Source organism: Lithobates pipiens, unplaced genomic scaffold, assembly GCF_037356315.1.
Source record: "Lithobates pipiens isolate NorthernLeopardFrog02 unplaced genomic scaffold, aLitPip1_a1.2 Scaffold_19, whole genome shotgun sequence".
Lineage (NCBI taxonomy): Eukaryota > Metazoa > Chordata > Amphibia > Anura > Ranidae > Lithobates > Lithobates pipiens.
The window spans coordinates 597589144-597609400 of record NW_027507764.1 but is presented as its reverse complement, the minus strand read 5'-3'; the positions used below and the strand labels follow the sequence as shown (position 1 = coordinate 597609400).

Here is a 20257-nt window from a genome sequence, read left to right as displayed (position 1 = left end):
TCATTCTTTTATTCCCATTCCTCTCATTCTTTTATCCCATTCCTCTCATTCTTTTATTCCTTCTCCATTCTTTTTTCTTTATCCATTCTCTCTTTTCTTTTATCCCATCATCCCTCTTCACCCCTCCTCTCTCCATTCACCCCTCCTCTATACATTCACCCCTCCATCTATACATTCACCCCTCCATCCACCCCTCCATCTCTCCATTCACCCCTCAATCTCCCCATCCCCCTCCATCTCTCCATTCACCCCTCCATTTACCTCTCCATCTCTCCATTCATCCATCCATTCACCCCTCCATTCACCCCTCCATCTCTCCATTCATCCCTCCATTCACCCCTCCATCCCTCCATTCACCCCTCCATTCACCCCTTCACCCCTCCATTCACCCCTTCACCCCTCCATTCACCCCTTCATCCCTCCATTCACCCCTCCATCTCTCCATTCAGCCCTCCATCTCTCCATTCATCCCGCCATTCACCCCTTCACCCTCCATTCACCCCTTCATCCCTCCATTCACCCCTTCACCCCTCCATTCACCCCTTCACCCTCATTCACCCCTCCATCTCTCCATTCACCCCTCCATCTCTCCATTCACCCCTCCATCTCTCCATTCACCCCTCCATCTCTCCATTCACCCCTCCATCCCTCCATTCACCCTCCATCTCTCCGTTCACCCCTCCATCCCTCCGTTCACCCCTCCATCCCTCCGTTCACCCCTCCATCCCTCCGTTCACCCCTCCATCTCTCCATTCACCCCTCCATCCCTCCATTCACCCCTCCATCCCTCCATTCACCCCTCCATCCCTCCGTTCACCCCTCCATCCCTCCATTCACCCCTCCATTTCTCCATTCACCCCTCCATCCCTGGTAGTCGTGTCGGGGGTGGTAGTCGTGTTGAGGGTGGTAGTCGTTGTGTCAGGGGTGGTAGTCGCTCTGTCGGGGGTGGTAGTCGCTCTGTCGGGGGTGGTAGTCGCTCTGTCAGGGGTGGTAGTCGCTCTGTCGGGGGTGGTAGTCGCTCTGTCAGGGGTGGTAGTCGCTCTGTCGGGGGTGGTAGTCGCTCTGTCGGGGGTGGTGGTCGTGTTGAGGGTGGTAGTCGTTGTGTCAGGGGTGGTAGTCGCTCTGTCGGGGGTGGTAGTCGCTCTGTCGGGGGTGGTAGTCGCTCTGTCGGGGGTGGTGGTCGTATTGAGGGTGGTGGTCGTTGTGTCAGGGGTGGTAGTCGCTCTGTCGGGGGTGGTAGTCGCTCTGTCGGGGGTGGTAGTCGCTCTGTCGGGGGTGGTAGTCGCTCTGTCGGGGGTGGTGGTCGTGTTGAGGGTGGTAGTCGCTCTGTCGGGGGTGGTAGTCGCTCTGTCGGGGGTGGTGGTCCTCGGTGGAGACGCGCGCTCTCGCTGTATTCGATCTATGAAGACACTGAAGTATTCTGGGTAATCGGTGATAAGGGGGGGGAGGGGGGCTCAGCAGGACATTTCCCAGAGTTCCTAGCCATAGAAGCAGGGATGGGGGCTGGTCATGTGACTGTCTGTCATCCTTGGTCACCTGACCTCCCCGTCTCCTCTGATGACCAATACACCCCGAGGTGAGCGCTCCCCATTAACCTCTTCACTGCCGCTCATCCAATCATTAACCCCTCCAACACCGGAGTCCTCAATTCATTAACCCCTCCAACACCGGAGTCCTCCATTCATTAACCCCTCCTCTGCCGGGGTCCTCCATTCATTAACCCCTCCTCTGCCGGGGTCCTCCATTCATTAACCCCTCCTCTGCCGGGATCCTCCATTCATTAACCCCTCCTCTGCTGGGATCCTCCATTCATTAACCCCTCCTCTGCTGGGGTCCTCCATTCATTAACCCCTCCTCTGCCGGGATCCTCCATTCATTAACCCTCCTCTGCTGGGATCCTCCATTCATTAACCCCTCCTCTGCTGGGGTCCTCCATTCATTAACCCCTCCTCTGCCGGGATCCTCCATTCATTAACCCCTCCTCTGCTGGGGTCCTCCATTCATTAACCCCTCCTCTGCCGGGATCCTCCATTCATTAACCCCTCCTCTGCTGGGATCCTCCATTCATTAACCCCTCCTCTGCTGGGGTCCTCCATTCATTAACCCCTCCTCTGCCGGGATCCTCCATTCATTAACCCCTCCTCTGCCGGGATCCTCCATTCATTAACCCCTCCTCTGCTGGGGTCCTCCATTCATTAACCCCTCCTCTGCTGGGGTCCTCCATTCATTAACCCCTCCTCTGCTGGGGTCCTCCATTCATTAACCCCTCCTCTGCTGGGGTCCTCCATTCATTAACCCCTCCTCTGCTGGGGTCCTCCATTCATTAACCCCTCCTCTGCTGGGGTCCTCCAATCATTAACCCCTCCTCTGCTGGGGTCCTCCATTCATTAACCCCTCCCCTGCTGGGGTCCTCCATTTATTAACCCCTCCCCTGCTGGGGTCCTCCATTCATTAACCCCTCCCCTGCTGGGGTCCTCCATTCATTAACCCCTCCTCTGCTGGGGTCCTCCAATCATTAACCCCTCCTCTGCTGGGGTCCTCCATTCATTAACCCCTCCTCCGCCGGGGTCCTCCATTCATTAACCCCTCCTCTGCTGGGGTCCTCCAATCATTAACCCCTCCTCTGCTGGGGTCCTCCATTCATTAACCCCTCCCCTGCTGGGGTCCTCCATTCATTAACCCCTCCCCTGCTGGGGTCCTCCATCCATTAACCCCTCCTCTGCTGGGGTCCTCCATTCATTAACCCCTCCTCTGTCAGGGTCCTCCGATCATTAACCCCTCCTCTGCTGGGGTCCTCCATTCATTAACCCCTCCTCTGTCAGGGTCCTCCGATCATTAACCCCTCCTCCGCCGAGGTCCTCCATTCATTAACCCCTCCTCTGCCGGGATCCTCCATCCATTAACCCCTCCTCTGCTGGGGTCCTCCATTCATTAACCCCTCCTCTGTCAGGGTCCTCCGATCATTAACCCCTCCTCTGTCAGGGTCCTCCGATCATTAACCCCTTCTCCACCAGGGTCCTCCATCCATTAACCCCTCCTCTGCCGAGGTCCTACAATCATTAACCCCTCTTCTGCTGGGGTCCCCCATTCATTAACCCCTCCTCTACCGGGGTCCTCCATCCATTAACCCCTCCTCTGCTGTGGTGTGGACATTCAAAAATTTTCATATCCTTTAAAACAAATGATTGATCTCTGGAACTGAAGGCACTGAGGTGTCATCCATCCTCAATATTCAGAGATGAAGTGTCAGTTTTTAGATCCCCCTCCCAGCAGTGACTCGGCTCATCATTCCCCTTCTCCTGGCATTGACTCAATGTCTGCTGCTCCCCCTCCCAGCAGTGACTAAACTCACCCTATATACTGTGAAGAATATTCTTATGCAATCAAAAATAAAACAAATGATTGTGTGTGTGAGAGCCGCTTCCACCTTCCAATCATATCCATGAAATCTGTGCTGCATGACTCAACTCACTCCGCTCCCCCTCCCAGCAGTCCCTCCTCCCCCTCCCAGCAGTTCCCCCTCTCCCCCTCCCAGAGCAGAGGAGGGGAGAGCACAGGAGAGGAGAGCAGAGGAGGGGAGGGCACAGGAGGAGAGAACAGAGGAGGAGGGGAGAGCACAGGAGGGGAGAGCGGAGGAGGGGAGAGCACAGGAGAGGAGTGCGGAGGAGGGGAGAGCACAGGAGGGGAGAACGGAGGAGGGGAGAGCGGAGTAGGGGAGGGCACAGGAGGGGAGGGGAGGGCACAGGAGGGAAGAGCAGAGGAGGGGGAGAGCACAGGAGGGGAGAGCACAGGAGGGGAGGGCAGAGCAGAGGAGGGGAGAGCAGAGGAGGGAAGAGCAGAGGAGGGGGAGAGCACAGGAGGGGGAGAGCACAGGAGGGGAGAGCGGAGGAAGGGAGGGCACAGGAGGGGAGAACGGAGGAGGGGAGAGCACAGGAGGGGAGGGCAGTAGAGAGGAGAGGAGGGCACAGGAGGGGAGAGCAGAGGAGGGGAGGGTACAGGAGGGTAGAGCGGAGGAGGGGAGAGCACAGGAGGGGAGTGAGGAGGAGGGGAGGGCACAGGAGGGGAGGGCAGTAGAGAGGAGGGGAGGGCACAGGAGGGGAGAGCAGAGGAGGGGAGGGGAGAGGATGGGAGGGGACAGGAGGGGAGAGCGGAGGAGGGGAGGGCAGTAGAGAGGAGGGGAGGGCAGTAGAGAGGAGGGGAGAGCGGAGGAGGGGAGGGCACAGGAGGTGAGAGTGGAGGAGGGGAGAGCAGAGGAGGGGAGGGCAGTAGAGAGGAGGGGAGGGCACAGGAGGGGAGGGCAGAGGAGGGGAGAGCAGAGGAGGGGAGAGCAGAGGAGTTGACGGCAGTAGAAAGGAGGGGAGGGCACAGGAGGGGAGGGCAGAGGAGTGGAGAGCAGAGGAGGGGAGAGCAGAGGAGGGGAGAGCAGAGGAGTTGACGGCAGTAGAAAGGAGGGGAGGGCAGAAGAGGGGAGAGCAGAGGTGGGGAGGACACAGAAGGGGAGAGCGGAGGAGGGGAGAGCACAGGAGGGGAGGGCACAGGAGGGGAGAGAACAGGAGGGGAGAGCGGGGGAGGGGAGGTCACAGGAGGGGAGAGCACAGGAGGGGAGAGAAGAGGAGGGGAGAGAACAGGAGGGGAGAGCACAGGAGGGGAGAGAAGAGGAGGGGAGAGAACCGGAGGGGAAAGCGGGGGAGGGGAGGGGAGAGCAGAGGAGGGGAGAGCATAGGAGAGGAAAGCATAGGAGGCCAGTAGAGAGGAGGGGCGGGCACAGGACGGGAGGGAACAGGAGGGGAGAGTGGAGGAGGGGAGGGCACAGGAGGGGAGAACGGAGGAGGGGAGAGCAGAGGAGGGGAGAGCACAGGAGGGGAAAGCGGAGGACGGGAGGGCACAGGAGGGGATAACTGAAGAGAGGAGAGCACAGGAGGGGAGGACAGAGGAGGGGAGGGCATGGGAGGGGAGAGCGGAGGAGGGGAGAGCTGAGGAGGGGAGAGAGGAGGAGGGGAGGGCAGTAGAGAGGAGGGGAGGGCACAGTAGGGGAGAGCGGAGGGCACAGGAGGTGAGAGCGGAGGAGGGGTGAGCAGAGGAGGGGAGGGTAGTAGAGAGGAGGGAAGTGCAGAGGAGGGAAGGGCAGAGGAGGGGAGAGTGGAGGAGGGGAGAGCAGAGGAGGGGAGAGCAGAGGAGTGGAGGGAAGTAGAGAGAAGGGGAGGGCACAGGAGGGGAGAGCACAGGAGGGGAGAGCGGAGGAGGGGAGAGCGGAGGAGGGGAGAGCACAGGAGGGGAGAACGGTGGAGGGGAGAGCACAGGAGGGGAGAACGGAGGAGGGGAGAGCACAGGAGGGGAGAACGGAGGAGGGGAGAGCACAGGAGGCCAGAGTGGAGTAGGGGAGGGCACAGGAGGGGAGGCCAGTAGAGAGGAGGGGAGGGCACAGGAGGGGAGAGCACAGGAGGGGAGAACGGAGGAGGGGAGAGCACAGGAGGGGAGAACGGAGGAGGGGAGAGCACAGGAGGCCAGAGTGGAGTAGGGGAGGGCACAGGAGGGGAGGCCAGTAGAGAGGAGGGGAGGGCACAGGAGGGGAGAGCAGAGGAAGGGAGAGCGGAGGAGGGGAGAGCACAGGAGGGGATAGCGGAGGAGGGGAGGGCACAGGAAGGGAGAGCGGAGGAGGGGAGAGTGGAGGAGGGGAGAGCAGAGGAGGGGAGGGCAGTAGAGAGGAGGGGAGGGCACAGGAGGGGAGGGCAGAGGAGGGGAGAGCACAGGAGGGGAGAGCGGAGAGCGGATGAGGGTAGAGCAGAGGTGGGGAGGGCACAGGAGGGGAGAGCGGAGGAGGGGAGGGCACAGGAGGGGAGGGCACAGGAGGGGAGAGCGATGGAGAGGAAAGCGGAGAGGAGAGGAGGGGAGAGCGGAGGAGGGGAGAGCGGAGGAGGGGAGAGCGGAGGAGGGGAGAGCACAGGAGGGGAGAGCGGAGGAGGGGAGGGCACAGGAGGGGAGAGCGGAGGAGGGGAGGGCACAGGAGGGGAGAGCGATGGAGAGGAAAGCGGAGAGCAGAGGAGGGGAGAGCGGACGAGGGGAGAGCGGAGGAGGGGAGAGCACAGGAGGGGATAGCGGAGGAGGGGAGAGCACAGAAGGGGAGAGCACAGGAGGGGAGAGCGGAGGAGGGGAGGGCAGAAGAGGGGAGAGCACAGGAGGGGAGAGCGGAGGAGGGGAAAGCGGATGAGGGGAGAGCAGAGGTGGGGAGGGCACAGAAGGGGATAGCAGAGGAGGGGAGAGCACAGGAGGGGAGAGAACAGGAGGAGAGGGTACAGGAGGGGAGAGCGGGGGAGGGGAGGTCACAGGAGGGGAGAGCACAGGAGGGGAGAGAACAGGAGGGGAGAGAAAAGGAGGGGAGAGAAGAGGAGGGGAGAGAAGAGGAGGGGAGAGAAGAGGAGGGGAGAGAACCGGAGGGGAGAGCGGGGGAGGGGAGGGCATAGGAGGGGAGAGCAGAGGAGGGGAGAGCATAGGAGAGGAAAGCATAGGAGGGCAGTAGAGAGGAGGGGCAGGCACAGGACGGGAGGGAACAGGAGGGGAGAGTGGAGGAGGGGAGGGCACAGGAGGGGAGAACGGAGGAGGGGAGAGCAGAGGAGGGGAGATCGAAGGAGGGGAGAGCACAGGAGGGGAAAGCGGAGGACGGGAGGGCACAGGAGGGGAGAACGGAGGAGGGGAGAGCACAGGAGGGGAAAACTGAAGAGAGGAGAGCACAGGAGGGGAGAGCGGAGTAGGGGAGGGCACAGGAGGGGAGGACAGAGGAGGGGAGGGCACGGGAGGGGAGAGCGGAGGAGGGGAGAGCACAGGAGGGGAGAGAGGAGGAGGGGAGGGCAGTAGAGAGGAGGGGAGGGCACAGGAGGGGAGAGAGGAGGAGGGGAGGGCACATGAGGGGAGAGCGGAGGAGGGGAGGGCACAGGAGGGGAGAGCGGAGGAGGGGAGGGCACAGGAGGTGAGAGCGGAGGAGGGGAGGGCACAGGAGGTGAGAGTGGAGTAGGGGAGGGCACAGGAGGGGAGGCCAGTAGAGAGGAGGGGAGGGCACAGGAGGGGAGAGCAGAGGAAGGGAGAGCACAGGAGGGGAGAGCGGAGGAGGGGAGGGGAGGGCACAGGAGGGGAGAGCGGAGGAGGGGAGGGCACAGGAAGGGAGAGCGGAGGAGGGGAGAGTGGAGGAGGGGAGAGGAGGGGAGGGCAGTAGAGAGGAGGGGAGTGCACAGGAGGGGAGAGCAGAGGAGGGGAGAGCAGAGGAGGGGAGAACGGAGGAGGGGAGAGCACAGGAGGCGAGAGTGGAGTAGGGGAGGGCACAGGAGGGGAGGCCAGTAGAGAGGAGGGGAGGGCACAGGAGGGGAGAGCAGAGGAAGGGAGAGCGGAGGAGGGGAGAGCACAGGAGGGGAGAGCGGAGGAGGGGAGGGCAGTAGAGAGGAGGGGAGGGCACAGGAGGGGAGAGCGGAGGAGGGGAGGGCACAGGAAGGGAGAGCGGAGGAGAAGAGAGTGGAGGAGGGGAGAGGAGGGGAGGGCAGTAGAGAGGAGGGGAGGGCACAGGAGGGGAGAGCAGAGGAGGGGAGGGCACAGGATAGGAGAGCAGAGGAGGGGAGGGGAGAGGAGGGGAGAGCAGAGGAGGGAAGAGTGGAGGAGGGGAGAGAACAGGAGGGGAGAGCAGGGGAGGGGAGAGCAGAGCAGAGGAGGGAAGAGCAGAGGAGGGGAGAGAACAGGAGGGGAGAGCACAGGAGGGGAGGTCAGAGGAGGGGAGAGCACAGGAGGGGATAGCGGAGGAGGGGAGAGCACAGAAGGGGAGAGCACAGGAGGGGTGAGCACAGGAGGGGAGAGCACAGGAGGGGAGGGCACAGGAGGGGAGAGCGGAGGAGGGGAGGGCACAGGAGGGGAGAACGGAGGAGGGGAGGGTACAGGAGGGGAGAGCGATGGAGAGGAAAGCGGAGAGCAGAGGAGGGGAGAGCGGAGGAGGGGAGAGCGGACGAGGGGAGAGCGGACGAGGGGAGAGCGGACGAGGGGAGAGCGGACGAGGGGAGAGCGGAGGAGGGGAGAGCACAGAAGGGGAGAGCACAGGAGGGGAGAGCACAGGAGGGGGGAGGGGAGGAGGGGGAGGGGAGGAGGGGAGAGCGGAGGAGGGGAGAGCGGAGGAGGGGGGAGCGGAGGAGGGGAGAGCGGAGGAGGGGAGAGCAGAGGAGGGGAGAGCAGAGGAGGGGAGAGCAGAGGAGGGGAGAGCAGAGTGCTGATCTTTAGATGTTTTGTGAAGTGTGAATGTGGTGCTGTGATTTCTGTCAGTGCAGTTCCGGTCCCCACCAGCAGATGTCAGCCCATGCAGAGATGTTCCTGTACTGGACACATAAGGAGGGGAGGGGAGGGCACAGGATAGGAGAGCAGAGGAGGGGAGGGGAGAGGAGGGGAGAGCAGAGGAGGGAAGAGTGGAGGAGGGGAGAGAACAGGAGGGGAGAGCAGGGGAGGGGAGAGCAGAGCAGAGGAGGGAAGAGCAGAGGAGGGGAGAGAACAGGAGGGGAGAGCACAGGAGGGGAGAGCGGAGGAGGGGAGAGCACAGGAGGGGATAGCGGAGGAGGGGAGAGCACAGAAGGGGAGAGCACAGGAGGGGTGAGCACAGGAGGGGAGAGCACAGGAGGGGAGGGCACAGGAGGGGAGAGCGGAGGAGGGGAGGGCACAGGAGGGGAGAACGGAGGAGGGGAGGGTACAGGAGGGGAGAGCGATGGAGAGGAAAGCGGAGAGCAGAGGAGGGGAGAGCGGAGGAGGGGAGAGCGGACGAGGGAGAGCGGACGAGGGGAGAGCGGACGAGGGGAGAGCGGACGAGGGGAGAGCGGAGGAGGGGAGAGCACAGAAGGGGAGAGCACAGGAGGGGAGAGCACAGGAGGGGGGAGGGGAGGAGGGGGAGGGGAGGAGGGGAGAGCGGAGGAGGGGAGAGCGGAGGAAGGGGGGAGCGGAGGAGGGGAGAGCGGAGGAGGGGAGAGCAGAGGAGGGGAGAGCAGAGGAGGGGAGAGCAGAGGAGGGGAGAGCAGAGTGCTGATCTTTAGATGTTTTGTGAAGTGTGAATGTGGTGCTGTGATTTCTGTCAGTGCAGTTCCGGTCCCCACCAGCAGATGTCAGCCCATGCAGAGATGTTCCTGTACTGGACACATTATTGGTCTCACCTGCATGTTCTGCCCCCGGGGTGTCTCTGTACACCTGTTATTAGCACCATGTGCACGGCTCCCCGCTGACACCAACATAAGCCCGGTGACTCCACAGTGTCCCATCGGGGAAGGTCAGCGACTCCATGTGATTTCCTGCACAGAAATACCTTCATAAAGCGCAGGTTTACTATGACATCACTGCTCTGCACGTCACTATCAGACAGGTGATGTCACTCTCTCTCTCTCTCTCTCTGGCAGGTTATGATGCCCGGAAGCCCCCCGCAGCGACCGTGCGATAAGGAGAAGGGCTGACAGAGGGCCCCCCATAATCATCCTGAGGTCTCCGCCCACCAACCAACCGTCATCCCCGTCCTTCACCTCTGCCATGAGCAGCAACCAGGTCTCCTCTGAGATTCATGAGATCGTCTCATCTGTCATCCGCAATGTAAGTACCGCCCCCTCTGGGGTCACTTCTATGTGCAGAAAATAAGTACCGCCCCTTCCAGGTTTACTCAGACCTACAGAACGTAAGTACTGCCCCTTCCGGGGTCACTGCTATGGGCAGAGTGTGAGTACCTCCCCTTTCAGGGTCACTCCTATGTGTATAATATACGTACCACCCCTTCCGGGGTCACTCAGATCTACGAAATTTAAGTACCGCCCCTTCCAGGGTCACTCAGACTTACAAGATGTACACACTCTGTACATAGGAGTGACCCTGGGAGTAATTACACGCTTTACACATACGTGACCCTGGAAAAGGCGGTACTTACATTATGTACCTAGCAGTGACCTTGGAAGGGGCGGTACTCACCCACTGTACACATGAGTGACCCTGGAAGGATTGATACTTAGCTTTTGTAGGTCTGAGTGACCCCTAAATGGGGCAGAGTGTGAGTACCAGAACCCCCTATACAACCCCCTATACACCCCACTATACACCCCTGTAGGGGTCACTTAGACCTGAAAAATGTACAGTATCTGACAAAAGTCAGTACACCCCTACGTGAAAATGTCCAAATTGGGCCCATTTTCCCTCCCCGGTGTCATGTGACTCTTTAGTGTTACAAGGTCTCAGGTGTGAATGGGGAGCAGGTGTGTTAAATTTGGTGTTATCGCTCTCACTCTCTCATACTGGTCACTGGAAGTACAACATGGCACCTCATGGCAAAGAACTCTCTGAGGATCTGAAGATAAGAATTGTTGCTCTACATAAAGATGGCCTAGGCTATAAGAAGATTACCAAGACTAAGGATGAGCCGAACATCCCCCGGTTTGGTTCATACCAGAACCTGCGAACAGACCTAAACTTCGTGTGAACTTTAGAACCCTATTAAAGTCTATGGGACTCGAACGTTCACAATCTAAAGTGCTAATTTTAAAGGCTAATATGCAAGTTACTGTCCTAAAAAGTGTTTGGGGACCCGGGTCCTGCCCCAGGGGAGTGTTTGGGGACCCGGGTCCTGCCCCAGGGGAGTGTTTGGGGACCCGGGTCCTGCCTCCGGGGGAGTGTTTGGGGACCCGGGTCCTGCCCCCGGGGGAGTGTTTGGGGACCCGGGTCCTGCCCCAGGGGACATGTATCAATGCAAAAAAAAAGTTTTAAAAACTGATTTTTTTTCGGGAGCAGTGATTTTAATATTGATTAAAGTGAAACAATCAAAGTGTAATATTCCTTTAAATTTCGTACCTGGGGGGCGTCTATAGTATGCCTGTGAAGGGGCGCATGTTTCCCGTGCTTAGAACTGTCCCTGCACAAAGTGTCATTTCTGAAGGAAAAAAGTCATTTAAAATCACTCGCGGCTATAATGAATTGTCGGCTCCCATAATACAGAGAACAGTCATTGAAAGTCATTGATAATAAAAAAAAGTGTGGGGTTCCCCCAAATTCAATTACCAGGCCCTTCAGGTCTGGTATTGATTTTAAGGGGAACTCCACGCCAATTTTTTTTTTTTTAAATGGCGTGGAGTTCCCCCTAAAAATCCATACCAGACCCTTTATCTGAGCACGCAACCTGGCAGGCCGCAGGAAAAGAGGGGGGACGAGAGAGCGCCCCCCCCTCCTGAACCGTACCAGGCTACATGCCCTCAACATTGGGAGGATGCTTTGGGGGTCTGTGACCCCTCAAAGCACCTTGTCCCCATGTTGATGAGGACAAGGGCCTCATCCCCACAACCCTGGCCAGTGGTTGTGGGGGTCTGCGGGCGGGGGGCTTATCAGAATCTGGAAGCCCCCTTTAACAAGGGGACCCCCAGATCCTGGCCCCCCCGTTTGAAATGGTAAGGGGGTACTTTGTACCCCTACCGTTTCACAAAGAAAGTGTAAAAGAATGTTAAAAAAGACACATACACCGTTGACAAAGTTAAAATAAAAAAAGCGATGGCTGATCTGATCCAGCGCAGTCCATCCATCCATCCTCTGTCTCCACTGGCGGAAACACTACAGTGATCCCGGCAGCCTGACATTTCTTATATGAGGAGGGTGGGGCCACCCGTAACCTGACCCCGCCCCCCTCTGATATAAACGCAGGTTTCCGTTACATCAGAGGGGGATGGGGTCACCCACACGTCATTGGGAAAGCCAGGCTTTCCCACTTGCATCAGAGGGGGGCGGGGTCAGGTGACGGGTGGCCCCGCCCTCCTCATATAAGAAATGTCAGGCTGACGGGATCCCCGCAGTGTCTCCGCCAGTGGAGACAGGATGGATGGACTGCGCTGGAGGGAGAGATCACCCGTCGCTGGATCAGATCAGCCATCGCTGGACCCCGGAGAGATGATCATCCGTCGCTGGATAGCAAGAGGGGATTACCACCTCTGGAATCTTTTTTTATTTTTTAATAAAGGACTTTTTCAATGGTGTGTGTGTCTTTTTTTAACATTCTTTTACACTTTCTTTGTGAAATGCTCTCTCGTCTCCCCTCTTTTCCTGTGGCCTGCCAGGTTGTGTGCTCGGATAAAGGGCCTGGTATGGATTTTTAGGGGGAACTCCACGCCATTTTTTTAAAAAAATTTGGCGTGGAGTTCCCCTTAAAATCCATACCAGACCTGAAGGGCCTGGTAATTGAATTTGGGGGGAACCCCACGTTTTTTTTTTGTTTTTTTTTATCAATGACTTTCAATGAGTGTTCTCTGTATTACGGGAGCTGACAATTCATTACAGCCGCGAGTGATTTTAAATGACTTTTTTTCCTGCAGAATTGGCACTTTGTGCAGGGACAGTTCTAAGCACGGGAAACATGCGCCCCTTTACAGGCATACTATAGATACCCCCCAGGTACGAAATTTAAAGGAATATTACACTTTTATTGTTTTACTTTAAGCTCACTGCTCCCGAAAAAAAAGGCTGTTTTTAAAACTTTTTTTTGCATTGATACATGTCCCCTGGGGCAGAACCCGGGTCCCCAAACACTCCCCTGGGGCAGAACCCGGGTCCCCAAACACTCCCCTGGGGCAGGACCCGGGTCCCCAAACACTCCCCTGGGGCAGGACCCGGGTCCCCAAACACTCCCCTGGGGCAGGACCCGGGTCCCCAAACACTCCCCTGGGGCAGGAGCCGGGTCCCCAAACACTCCCCTGGGGCAGGACCCGGGTCCCCAAACACTCCCCTGGGGCAGGAGCCGGGTCCCCAAACACTCCCCTGGGGCAGGAGCCGGGTCCCCAAACACTCCCCTGGGGCAGGAGCCGGGTCCCCAAACACTTTTTAGGACAGTAACTTGCATATTAGTCTCTAAAATGAGCACTTTAGATTTCTCCCATAGACTTGTACAGGGTGTTCCGTGGCTTTTCGAATTCGCCACGAACAACCCAAATTGTTCACTGTTCGCCGAACAGGCAATGTTCGAGTCGAAAATTAGTTTGACTCAAACTCAAAGCTCATCCCTAGCCAAGACCCTGAAACTGATCTGCAGCACGGTGGCCAAGACCATACAGCGGTATAACAGGACAGGTTCCCCTCAGAACAGGCCTCGCCATGGTCCACCAAAGAAGTTGAGGTCACGTGATCAGCGTCATATCCAGAGGTTGTCTTTGGGAAATAGACGTATGAGTGCTGCCAGCATTGCTGCAGAGGTTGTAGGGGTGGGGGGGGGGGGGGGTCAGCCTGTCAGTGCTCAGACCATACGCCGCACACTGCATCAAATTGGTCTGCATGGCTGTCACCCCAGAAGGAAGCCTCTTCTAAAGATGATGCACAAGAAAGACCACAATCAGGTTGCTGAAGACAAGCAGACTAAGGAGATGGATTACTGGAACCATGTCCTGTGGTCTGATGAGACCAAGATAAAGGTATTTGGTGTCAGATGGTGTCAAGCGTGTGTGGGGGCAACCAGGTGAGGAGGACAAAGACAAGTGTGTCTTGTCTACAGTCAGGCATGGTGGTGGGGGTGTCATGGTCTGGGGCTGCATGAGTGCTGCCGGCACTGGGGGGCTACAGATCATTGAGGGGGCCATGAATGCCAACATGTACTGTGACATACTGAAGCAGAGCATGATCCCCTCCCTTCAGAGACTGGGCCGCAGGGCAGTATTCCAACATGATAACCACCCCAAACACACCTCCAACACCACCACTGCCTTGCTAAAGAAGCTGAGGGTAAAGGTGATGGACTGGCCAAGCATGTCTCCAGACCTAAACCCTATTGATCATCTGTGGGGGATCCTCAGAGGGAAGGTGGAGGAGGAGAAGGTCTCCAACATCCACCAGCTCTGTGATGTCATCATGGGGGAGGGGAAGAGGACTCCAGTGGTGACCTGTGAAGCTCTGCTGACCTCCATGCCCAAGAAGGTGAAGGCAGTGCTGGAAAATAATGGCGGCCACACAAAATATTGACAATTTAGGCCCGATGTGGACATTTTCACTTAGAGGTGTACTGACTTTTGCTGCCAGCGGTTTAGACATTAATGGCTGTGTGTTGAGTTATTTGGAGGGGACAGGAAATTTACACTGTTATACAAGCTGTACACTCACTACTTTACATTGTAGACAAGTGTCATTTCTTCAGTGTTGTCACAAGATTTACACCAATGTGACTGAGGGGTGTACTTACTTTTGTCACATACTGTAAAGACTGCCCCTTTAGGGGTCACTCAGACCTATGGAATGTAAGTACCACCTCTTCCAGGGTCACTCCTATTTACAGAGTGTGAGTACCGCCACAACCAGATCCACACTACACCCAGAATCCCCTATACACAACCAGACCCACACTATACAACCAGAACCCCCTATACACAACCGAACCCACATTATACAACCAGAACACCCTATACACAACCAGACTCACACTATACATCCAGAACCCCCTATACACAACCAGACCCACACTATACAACCAGAACCCCCTATACACAACCGGACCAACATTATACAACCAGAACACCCTATACACAACCAGACCCACACTACACAACCAGAACAGCCTATACACAACCGGACCCACATTATACAACCAGAACACCCTATACACAACCAGACCCACACTATACAACCAGAACACCCTATACACAACCAGACCCACACTATACATCCAGAACCCCCTATACACAACCAGACCCACACTATACAACCAGAACCCCCTATACACAACCAGACCCACACTATACAACCAGAACCCCCTATACACAACCAGACCCACACTATACAACCAGAACCCCCTATACACAACCAGACCCACACTATACAACCAGAACCCCCTATACACAACCAGACCCACACTATACAACCAGAACCCCCTATACACAACCAGACCCACACTATACAACCAGAACCCCCTATACACAACCAGACCCACACTATACAACCAGAACCCCCTATACACAACCAGACCCACACTACACACCCAGAACCCCCTATACACAACCAGACCCACACTACACACCCAGAACACCCTATACATGACCAGACCCACACTACACAACCAGAACTCCCTATACATGACCAGACCCACACTACACACCCAGAACCCCCTATACACAACCAGACCCACACTATACAACCAGAACCCCCTATACACAACCAGACCCACACTATACAACCAGAACCCCCTATACACAACCATATCCACACTATACAACCAGAACCCCCTATACACAACCAGATCCACACTACACACCCAGAACACCCTATACACAACCAGATCCACACTACACAACCAGATCCACACTACACACCCAGAACAGCCTATACACAACCAGATCCACACTATACAACCAGAACCCCCTATACACAACCAGATCCACACTACACAACCAGATCCACACTACACACCCAGAACTCCCTATACACAACCAGAACATCCTATACATGACCAGAGCCCCCTATACTCCCTATACAAGACCAGATCCACTGACCTATATACTAACTGCCAATCACTGACCTAAGGTAATCATGTAGCCAGTGAAGTCAGGACACTTACCTGCATGGTCAGGTCAACAGAAAGTCAACACTAGTATTTTGAGTCAGATTGTTATTGTATTGTGAATTGTCTTCTGCGTTCAGAAGGGGAGGTGATGGAGGAGAATCGCACACACACACACATGTCCGTTAGGGTAAGTCGGTGGACCATCACATATAGGACTGGCAGGTTCTCATGTTTTATTAGTTGTTTCCTGCCTGACACAGAAGCCAATCTCTGTCTGTCTGATTGCATGTGTTTACTCTGCAGTTAATCAGTAACCGATGCCTCACCTGCACACCTCAGATCTCCGGATGGGAGTTGGTTAATTCTAAATCTGAGGGTCTCTGAGAGATTCCGCATCCTCAGCAGGGCCCGGTCTGAGGGGTGTAATAGTAAGGAAAGGGACACCCTGACATCTGGAGGGTTAAATGGGGTCCTGTGTCCTCCAGACCTACATGTGACAGTGCTCAGGCCTCCACTGCTTGTGCCAGGGTCTGAACCCCTACCTTAATACTGGTGCCCAGGCCTCTAGTGCTTGTGTGAAGTCTGGACCCCCACCTTAATACTGGTGCCCAGGCCTCTAGTGCTTGTGTCAGGGTCTGGACCACTACCTTACAACCGGGACCCAGGCCTTCACTACTTTTGTCTGGACCCCTACCTTACAACCGGTACTCAAGCCTCTACTGCTTGTGTCTGGACCCCTCTGACTGACATCTTCTATGGACTTCCTTCTGAACCAGGTGAGATGCCTTCATGAGAAGATGAACTCTTAAAACCGGTTTCAGTGACCCCTGTACACAGTTTTCTGTATCCATCACTTGTTTCCCTGAGACTGTCCTCTGTTTCTGAATGTGCCTTAGCAACCTGAACATGTTTCTGAATGTCCCCTTAACATTCTATTGTGTTGTCATCTGTTCCCTGTATCTACATTCTTCATCCAGCATTTCTATGACACCGTATTCTGTGCCCGACTGTTCCTTGTCAGAAAATAGATAAACATCAGGAAACAGCCAGCTACTGAATACAATTTATCAGAAACTGTTCTCTGACATTGTATTCTGGATCTGACTGTTCTCTGACATTGTATTCTGGATCTGACTGTTCTCTGACATTGTATACTGGATCCGACTGTGATCCGACTGTTCTCTGACATTGTATTCTGGATCTGACTGTTCTCTGACATTGTACTCTGGATCTGACTGTTCTCTGACATTGTATTCTGGATCCAACTGTGATCCGACTGTTCTTTGACATTGTATTCTGGATCTGACTGTTCTCTGACATTGTATTCTGGATCTGACTGTTCTCTGACATTGTATTCTGGATCTGACTGTTCTCTGACATTGTACTCTGGATCTGACTGTGATCCGACTGTTCTCTGACATTGTATTCTGGATCTGACTGTTCTCTGACATTGTACTCTGGATCTGACTGTTCTCTGACATTGTATTCTGGATCCAACTGTGATCCGACTGTTCTTTGACATTGTATTCTGGATCTGACTGTTCTCTGACATTGTATTCTGCATCTGACTGTTCTCTGACATTGTATTCTGGATCAAACTGTTCTCTGACATTGTATTCTGGATCCGACTGTTCTCTGACATTGTATTCTGGATATGATTGTTCTCTGACATTGTATTCTGGATCCAACTGTGATCCGACTGTTCTTTGACATTGTATTCTGGATCTGACTGTTCTCTGACATTGTATTCTGCATCTGACTGTTCTCTGACATTGTATTCTGGATCAGACTGTTCTCTGACATTGTATTCTGGATCTGACTGTTCTCTGACATTGTATTCTGCATCTGACTGTTCTCTGACATTGTATTCTGGATCAGACTGTTCTCTGACATTGTATTCTGGATCCGACTGTTCTCTGACATTGTATTCTGGATCAGACTGTTCTCTGACATTGTATTCTGGATCCGACTGTTCTCTGACATTGTATTCTGGATATGATTGTTCTCTGACATTGTATTCTGGATCCGACTGTTCTCTGACATTGTATTCTGGATCTGACTGTTCTCTGACATTGTATTCTGGATCTGACTGTTCTTTGACATTGTATTCTGGATCCGACTGTTCCCTGACATTGTATTCTGGATCTGACTGTTCCCTGACATTGTATTCTGGATCTGACTGTTCTCTGACATTGTATTCTGGATCTGACTGTTCTTAGACATTGTATTCTGGATCTGACTGTTCCCTGACATTGTATTCTGGATCTGACTGTTCTCTGACATTGTATTCTGGATCTGACTGTTCTTAGACATTGTATTCTGGATCCTACTGTTCTCTGACATTGTATTCTGGATATGACTGTTCTCTGACATTGTATTCTGGATCTGACTGTTCTCTGACATCGTATTGTGGATCTGACTGTTCTCTGACATTGTATTCTGGATATGACTGTTCTTTGACATTGTATTCTGGATCCGACTGTTCCCTGACATTGTATTCTGGATCTGACTGTTCTCTGACATTGTATTCTGGATCTGACTGTTCTCTGACATCGTATTCTGGATCTGACTGTTCTCTGACATTGTATTCTGGATATGACTGTTCTTTGACATTGTATTCTGGATCCGACTGTTCCCTGACATTGTATTCTGGATCTGACTGTTCCCTGACATTGTATTTTGGATCTGACTGTTCTCTGACATTGTATTCTGGATCTGACTGTTCCCTGACATTGTATTCTGGATCTGACTGTTCCCTGACATTGTATTCTGGATCTGACTGTTCTCTGACATTGTATTCTGGATCTGACTGTTCCCTGACATTGTATTCTGGATCTGACTGTTCTTAGACATTGTATTCTGGATCCTACTGTTCTCTGACATTGTATTCTGGATATGACTGTTCCCTGACAGTGTATTCTGGATCTGACTGTTCTCTGACAATGTATTCTGGATCTGACTGTTCCCTGACAATGTATTCTGGATCTGACTGTTCTCTGACATTGTATTCTGGATCTGACTGTTCTCTGACATTGTATTCTGGATCTGACTGTTCTCTGACATTGTATTCTGGATCTGACTGTTCTCTGACATTGTATTCTGGATCTGACTGTTCCCTGACATTGTATTCTGGATCAGACTGTTCTCTGACATTGTATTCTGGATCTGACTGTTCTCTGACATTGTATTCTGGATCTGACTGTTCTCTGACATTGTATTCTGGATATGACTGTTCTCTGACATTGTATTCTGGATCCGACTGTTCTCTGACATTGTATTCTAGATCTGACTGTTCTCTGACATTGTATTCTGGATCCGACTGTTCCCTGACATTGTATTCTGGATCGATTGTTCCCTAAAATTGTATTCTGGATCCGACTGTTCCCTGACATTGTATTCTGGATCTGACTGTTCTCTGACATTGTATTCTTGATCTGACTGTTCTCTGACATTGTATTCTGGATCGATTGTTCCCTAACATTATATTCTGGATCTGACTGTTCTCTGACATTGTATTCTGGATATGACTGTTCTCTGACATTGTATTCTGGATCTGACTGTTCTCTGACATTGCATTCTTGATCTGACTGTTCTCTGACATTGTATTCTGGATCCGACTGTTCCCTGACATTGTATTCTGGATCTGACTGTTCTCTGACATTGTGTTTTGGATCTGACTGTTCCCTGGCATTGTATTCTGGATCTGACTGTTCTCTGACATTGTATTCTGGATCTGACTGTTCTCTGACATTGTATTCTGGATCTGACTGTTCTCTGACATTGTATTCTGGATCTGACTGTTCTCTGACATTGTATTCTGGATCCGACTGTTCTCTGACATTGTATTCTGGATCTGACTGTTCTCTGACATTGTGTTTTGGATCTGGCTGTTCCCTGGCATTGTATTCTGGATCTGACTGTTCTCTGACATTGTATTCTGGATCTGACTGTTTTCTGACATTGTATTCTGGATCTGACTGTTCTCTGACATTGTATTCTGGATATGACTGTTCTCTGACATTGTATTCTGGATCCGACTGTTCTCTGACATTGTATTCTGGATCCGACTGTTCCCTGACATTGTATTCTGGATCGATTGTTCCCTAACATTGTATTCTGGAACCGACTGTTCCCTGACATTGTATTCTGGATCTGACTGTTCCCTGACATTGTATTCTGGATCCGACTGTTCCCTGACATTGTATTCTGGATCTGACTGTTCCCTGACATTGTATTTTGGATCTGACTGTTCCCTGACTTTGTATTCTGGATCTGACTGTTCCCTGACATTGTATTCTGGATCTGACTGTTCTCTGACATTGTATTCTGGATCTGACTGTTCTCTGACATTGTATTCTGGATCTGACTGTTCTCTGATATTGTATTCTGAATCCGACTGTTCTCTGACATTGTATTCTGGATCCGACTGTTCTCTGACATTGTATTCTGGATCTGACTGTTCCCTGACATTGTATTCTGGATCCGACTGTTCTCTGACATTGTATTCTGGATCCGACTGTTCTCTGACATTGTATTCTGGATATGACTGTTCCCTGACATTGTATTCTGGATCTGACTGTTCTCTGACATTGTATTCTGGATCTGACTGTTCTCTGACATTGTATTCTGGATATGACTGTTCTCTGACATTGTATTCTGAATCCGACTGTTCTCTGACATTGTATTCTGGATCCGACTGTTCTCTGACATTGTATTCTGGATCTGACTGTTCTCTGACATTGTATTCTGGATATG

General features: G+C 53.8%; 1 protein-coding gene across 3 annotated transcripts in view; it reads left to right on the top strand.

The window, feature by feature from the left end:
- Positions 1 to 20257, top strand: part of SLC4A2 (solute carrier family 4 member 2) — a 120907-nt gene that overhangs the window by 22105 nt on the left and 78545 nt on the right. The window contains exons 1-2 of one of the 3 annotated variants that reach the window (XM_077493684.1): positions 1475 to 1576; positions 9405 to 9591. In XM_077493684.1, the coding sequence (XP_077349810.1) occupies positions 9532 to 9591 (60 nt within the window). In that variant the 5' untranslated portion in view covers positions 1475 to 1576; positions 9405 to 9531. Of the gene's footprint in view, positions 1 to 1474; positions 1577 to 9404; positions 9592 to 15953; positions 16279 to 20257 lie in introns of those variants that run through there. The other 2 variants (XM_077493683.1, XM_077493685.1) reach the window with 2 other exon arrangements.